The following is a 6,960-nucleotide window of genomic DNA, read 5'->3' on the forward strand; positions in this document are numbered from 1 at the left end:
TTTTTTTTTTTTTTTTTTTTTTTTTTTTTTTTTTTTTTTTTTTTTTTAATAGGATAGAAAAAAAGAAAAGACAAAGTAAGACTCCAAAATATAAGAAATATATACAAATAGAGCACACTTCAAAACACCCGGCCACTGTCTGTTCACCTGCAAAGAACATGACAAAACACAGCAACAAAATACATATGTATAAAGAACTTAAAATATTCATGGCTTTGCAGTAAGTTTCAATAAATATATATACCCATACCTACGCCTATATACATACATACATACATACATACATACACATGAATATACACTCACATACATATCTATATATCTACATATAAAGCCTACATAAACATCCCTGCTTCTATTTGTGTGTGGTTGTGAGCATGCATAAGTGTATAAGGCTTCTCTAATAGAACATTTATTAGTAATTGTGAAGCAGCAGAGACCCGACCCCCAAGACCAGAGGCAGACGAAAAAGTGGGGACCAGAGCCCAAGACCCCAGGAGGGACCCCGACCGCGGAGCCCCCAGAGCCACCCACACAGGGCGAACCACCCACCCACCCCCCAGAAGGGACCACAGGGGAGAACCGGAAGACCCCCACCAGCAACCACATACAGTGACCCCCCGGGGCCAACAGCGACAAACTCATAGGCCTCCGTCGGCACCCGCCACACCGATGTAGGTCCAGGTCCAGGCACCGAGGCCCGGGCACCGAGGACTCACACCACCCAGGCCAAGGCCTGACAGGGCCAGAGGACCCGAGCCCCACCAGGCAGACACCAGGCCGAGCCGACACACGCCCAAGCGCCCAGCCCCCGATACCAAGGGCCCCAAGCGCGCCGGCAGGCAAGGGCACACCCCACCAGGGGGCCGCGCGATAGGGGCGCGATGCCAAGCACCCCCAGTTGTATCAAAGAGGGGGCAGTCCGAGTCTCGGCCTAACAAATACCCATTCATACACATACACAATCACACTATCCCAACCTCAATCTCACATTCATTCACTCAAAGACATACAATAACGATACATTTCATTCTTATTCCCGATACACACTCTATACCCCCCAGGTCCAAGACATGTACCCGCCCTCTACAGGGGGCAGCCCATGCCCAAACCCAGGGGGTAAACCCATTCATTCTTGAGTGGAGAAGAGCCAATACCCCAGACCCGGCCCAGGCCATGCCCCGCCGACAGGATACCCCCCCACCATGAAGAGGACACGCCACCGACCACCCCCACACACCTCCAACAACCAAGCACGCACCCCCAGCCGACCGCCCGCCAGGCCCCGGCAGCCACCCTGGCCAGCGGGCCAACCATGGCACCCAAGAGCCAAGCTCAGGGGGTCCAAACAACCCCAGGGAGAGCACAGCGCCAGCACCGCCCACGGCAACCCCCAGACCCTGAACCCCCACATAGTCCTGGTCAACACCCGACGGCCTGCCCTTCTCCCGGACCCCACCCCCGGAATGGCAGTCAGGGAACTAGGTGGGTAGGAAGAGGAGAAAAAAATAAAATAAAATAAATAAATAACTAAAAATAAGACCCCGACACATACACCCCCACCCCTAGATGTGCTGTTGATGTGTGTTGTTGTATAGTGCCATTAAAAAGGAAAGAAGAAGGAGCAAAGGCTGGCATGGTGCCAGTTTCCCCTCCACCCCAACTCTATCCAAACCCTAGTGTCTAAATGCAACCGTTGTGAGCACAGGCACAGGGGGTGAGAGTAAGGTCATCCCACCACCCATAGCCATGTGCCCACCTCAAATTCCTATATATGAATGTCATGAGGATGTTATGAATGAATGTCTAAGGTGTACAATAAAATTGAGTCCCAGGTGGCTATGGTCAACAAAGATGTAAAATTGTTGCAGCACACCCGAGCCCAAACAACCCTAAATGTATGGAATTGAAATGAAGAGGGTGGAGGTGCATGGTGAGGGATGGGGAGAAATAACTGTGAGAGCAAATGCTCCCACAGGGGGTCAGCTCCCCCACTGACCCAACAGCCCCCCCCCCCCCCCCCAGCCCCCCAAGGTCCACCCAGGGATTGAGGCCAAGACACCTCTCCATCTGGACCGACCGTCAGGCCCGCTGAGCTCCAGACCAGAGAGGGACAGAGCCCCGAGGGCCGCCAGAAGCTGCACCAGCAGCCTACACACCCGAGGGCCACCAGGACCCCCACAGATCGCAGTCAGCCCGCTACCAGATGGAGCCAAACCCCACCAGGACGACCCGGCCAAGAGCGCCCGCCCAACCGCCGACAGTGCCAGGAAGCACCGGGATCGAGCCCCCACCACAGGAAAGGGGCCAGCCAGCCGGCCATGCACAGTCCCGGGCCGCCCCCAAGGACATCCACCCCATCCCCACTCCAGAAGAAATACTACACCCACCCCTCATTCGGACATCTCTCAAAACACATAGCACACTAGACACCTAGGCTGGGTCAAACTACCCCCTCCTAGGGGCTACTGGTCACGCCCCCAAACACCCAACCCCCCAGCCCATGACCCACAACCCACCAGCGAGCCGAAGGCCCCCGCCCAGAACCGGGCACCAGAACGCAAGCCGGCCCAGAGCCCGGCAACCCGCCCGCCAGAGCCCAAGATCCCCGAACCCCACAGGCCCAAGCCCGGGGGCGACAAGCCCCCAGAACCCCAAGCCCCCGCGCCCACCCCGAACCCACATCAGCACAGCCAGGCTACCAGATCGGTGACCCACGACCGCCGCCATAGACCACCTGAGGGCCTGCATGCAGCCACCAGCAGACATCCCCCAGAACCACCCAGGCCCTCCCCAGAGGGAAAGCAGTGCCCCCCTGCCCAGGTACTCTTGTCTCTTCTAATAACACCAGCTGGTGTTTATAGATCCTACTTAAAAAGGCATTTTTAACCTCAGATCGCACCAGCGTTTACAAATACCAATTGTAGATCAGAAATGCCAGTCATGCCAACACTGATCCTTGTTGAAAACGGTGTTTAGTAAATAAATTTAGGGATGCACGATATTCGATTTTTGGCCGATATGCTGATATGTTAAAACCTATTTGGTCGATACCGATATTTTCCCCTATATACTACATTATTCTGCATGGTCTTTGTCAATTTGACCTGCTACCAAATGCAGATGCAAAAAAGGGGGCTAAAAATGATGTAACACTTCAACTTGGATTATGTTTAATGTCAAATTTATTCATGACAGTTACTCTACAACACAGTGACAACACTCGAACAGTGCAAATTTGTACATTTTCTCAAATCTAAACTCAACCTGTTCACAAGCGACAAGTAAAAAGCGCATAAGTAGTAGTGCATTAATAGATATACTTGACAGTTTCTTAAATTAAAAATGAACTTAAAACAGAAGCCCAATATGTGGTTATACAATAATCTTAACGATCAAATCAAATCTCTTTGAATTCTGCGATGTGCAAATAAAATCAAAAGTGCAAAAAATATTGTCAGCTTCTTTCCTTTGTCAGAACATAGCCATCTTATTTAAGCTTATTTGCTATAAAGTTGTGTAACACAGCATGAGAAGTTTTATATATATATATATATATATATATATATATATATATATATATAACAGTGCCTTTTATATCAGTGAGTTATTTTGATGGAATGGCCGATGTCCGATATTTAACTTTATCGCTAATATCGACCGATACCAATACCATGCCGATAATATCGTGCAGCCCTAATATGAAGACATCTGTTTGGAGGAATAAAGCCACAAACCCTTTGTTCTGGGTACATAAATTGTTTCTACTAGGGTTGCAAAAAGGTGGAAACTTACCATTGGAAGTTCAACTAACGATTTTTGGAAATATACCAAATTGCAAACTTTCCATGGGAATATGTGGGAATTAACTGGAATTTTTAAACGGTTCGTATAAACTGTACACATTTTTTTGTCATGGTTTGACAAAGTTTTTGAAAGGAACAAGTTTAATGACCTAATTTGCAATTGATGGCATCACTGACTCACAACCTATACAACAAATTAATTTATGCAGTTTAGATACTTAACATTTAATGAGTTTTCTTCAACGGTGGCTTTCTCTTTGCCTTTTTCTCTTAAAGCGACTGGTGAGGATCTCTGGCAACAGTGGTTGTATGTGGAGTCTCTCCCGTCCCCCCTGCTGAAGCTTGTGACACCTTAAGAGTGGTCACAGGTGTCTTGGTGACCCCTCACTATTCTCTTTCTTGCACGGTCACTCGGTTTGTAAGAATGGCCTGCTCTGGGTAGATTTACACATGTTCCATATTCCTTCAGTTTCTTGATAATGGATTAAACTTGGATTAGATCTTTGAAATGCTTTTGTATTCATACCCCAATTTGCACTTCCCTTTGAGTTAACTTAGGACGTTCCCTTCAAAGGGTGTGAATATTTACATGATATATTTTTAATTTAATTAGTATTTCTCTTTAGAAAGGTGATTTTACTTTGACACTAAACGAGGATTTGTAAAGACCAACTTTATTAGCCAAGATGGATTTATAAAAACAATAAAAAGCACATTCATTCAACCTTTATTTATACAGGTTAGTCTCATTGAGTCACGAGGACTCGTTTTCAAGAGAGACCTGTTTTAGACAGACAACATATAAAGTACAGACAACAATAATTCAACAAAAAGCAATTAGAATCAAATAAAGGAAGTTATAAACACAGTCAAATCAAGATGCCACATAAAACAAGGTAAAATACTAAAAACAAGAACATAATTTGCCTTGATAGTTCTATTGACATCATCAAATGTTTAAAATCTCTTAAAGAAATCAAAAACAGCTTCAGATCTTTTTGCAAGGAGTTACAGGAGCAGAGTAAGAAAAGTCCTTTTTGATGAGTTCACTCCGCACTGAGGGGACGCTGCAGGTAATGAATACGAGAGCGCACGCCGTAACTGCACTGACGACATGACGTGGGAGATATAAGACGGCAGCCGACCAAGGAGTGATTTATAGATGAAACTGAACCTGTGTGAGAACCTACGTGTAGATGATGACCAACTGACCAATGAGTACAGAGTGCAGTGATGGGTACGGTAGTTACAACCAGTGATGAACCGTAGTGCCGGATGGTAGACAACATAAAACATCCAAGGAGGTGAATACTCTTCATAGGCACTGTACGCAGAACCAGCTCTGGTTTAGCACTGGAACCTATTTAGTGGTAAAAACCCTGTTTGGCAAATGAAAGTTGACAACAGAACAGCGTTTCAGACGATAACTTGTTCCATCCTTGTATCTCGTTTCTTACAGTTTCTCCACAAGCAGGACATCCTCTTCCTCCCCTTAGAGATTGGCTCTCAGCCCCAGCCCTGCTCTCCCACGTCTCCAGGTCCCATCAACGCCCTAACCAGGTCAAAGGGATACATGTCCATACCAGCTGGACACCATTTTTGGGTCTCATTTTGGGGGAAGGGTGCTCAAAATTAGTTTAAAAAAAAACTCTATAAAGTGGAGGAACTTGGCAGAGCTTCTTTTCTTCATTAATAAGAGGAGATGTTAGGAGGATGCAGCACGCAATGGGACTCAAAAGTCTGGGCAACCAGATGGGGAAAAGGTCCAGGCTGTGCACGTGCGACACTCCTCCAGCCTCTCGCGGCAGAGCCCTCCGCATGGTCTTTGCTGCACGAGGAGCCGACTTCAGTTCCTTCTCCCTCCCCTTGCTCTTAATGCTGGCGTCATTTCCTCTGAGAGCATGCTTCATGAACCTGCAGGGACGTTCTCCGCGCCTAAAAGCTGTGTAAAAACTCCCTGTTTAGGCAAACTGCAGCATTCTTAATGAAACCTCAGGTAAAGTGCTTTAAGTCCTCCGAGGCAGGGGGGGGCGCCATGCTGTACATGATTACAAGTTGCATAAAAGAAATCACTGTGTACAAAATAGTCATGCTCATTTTGTAGATATGAATAAAGTTTAAAAAAAAAAAAAAGTAGTTATTTAAACATCTCAAAAGTTCCTCCAAGAGAAATGACAGAAAATGCCTTGCCTTTTTCAGATTTATCGAGCATTTCATCACCGGTTTAGTTGTTTTTCTTTTACTCGTCAGTATAAGTCATCAGTGTTTTTGGTTAACGTTTTAAATGACTGAATCCTAATCTTTCGGTTCAGTCTCCTGCTGAATCATCGAACTAACTACGATACCAAGTTTACTTTTAGTGGAGATTTTCCTTCGTTTTTGTAGTCGGGAGGGAAATTTGTGTTCATGTTTAGAGAAATGCAGAACAAAGCAAAATATAGACATTTTAAGGGGAACAACAATGGCTGTTTAGGTGGCTGCGCCGTAGTCTCGTAATCCTGAGGCTGCAGGCTCGAGCCCAGGTCGCATCAGGAACGGCATCCAGCGTAGAAAAACATTTTTTGCCAAATTTTGCTTGCAGATTTTCTTGCAAGGGGAGTCGGAAGTAAAACAATATTTTCCGCAGGTTTAGCTGTGATTAAAACCCTTCGTAAAAACAAGGAATGTTACAAGACACTTTGCTAACAGACAAACTAGACGGTAATTCAGAACAAGCCAACCTGCAACAATTATAATCCTCACTGCTGTCATTTCCGTTCACACTCGCTATAAAAGTGCCACGTTCACTTTTATGCTTCCACTAGATATTCATAGTATTATTTGCACCTTTTTTTTCCTTTAATTTTCAAATCTTTTGTGCACTTTGAAAGTGTCAATGTATTTAAAAAAATCCTATAAGAGGAAAAAGAAATACAGTTGCTAATAGCCATGTTTTACTATATATGTTTACTTAAGAGTACCAGAATTTACTACTGTGCTATTGCAGCAATAATGTTGAAGAGTTGCATCAAGATGCGCTTGTCGACACAGGGATTGAAAAGAAATTAAGAAATATCTGATATTTTTATAACAGCAAAGAGTTAAGTATGGAAATATGGAATGCTTTCTGCCTTTCTGGCGAAAAAAATTATATCTATACCTTTCGGACGAACCA

The 6,960-nt window shown here is 45.5% G+C and overlaps 1 protein-coding gene across 1 annotated transcript in view; it reads left to right on the top strand.

Annotated features, from left to right (window-relative positions):
• stk24b (serine/threonine kinase 24b (STE20 homolog, yeast)) overlaps positions 1 to 6,624 on the top strand; it is a 20,213-nt gene extending 13,589 nt beyond the window's left edge. The window contains exon 11 of the mRNA XM_037696479.1: positions 5,266 to 6,624. Within this exon, the coding sequence (XP_037552407.1) occupies positions 5,266 to 5,302 (37 nt within the window). The 3' untranslated portion in view covers positions 5,303 to 6,624. The remainder of the gene's footprint in view (positions 1 to 5,265) is intronic.
• Positions 6,625 to 6,960: the final 336 nt, after the last annotated feature.

This window comes from Nematolebias whitei, chromosome 23 (assembly GCF_014905685.2).
Source record: "Nematolebias whitei isolate Nwh7 chromosome 23, NemWhi1, whole genome shotgun sequence".
Taxonomy (NCBI): Eukaryota; Metazoa; Chordata; class Actinopteri; order Cyprinodontiformes; family Rivulidae; genus Nematolebias; species Nematolebias whitei.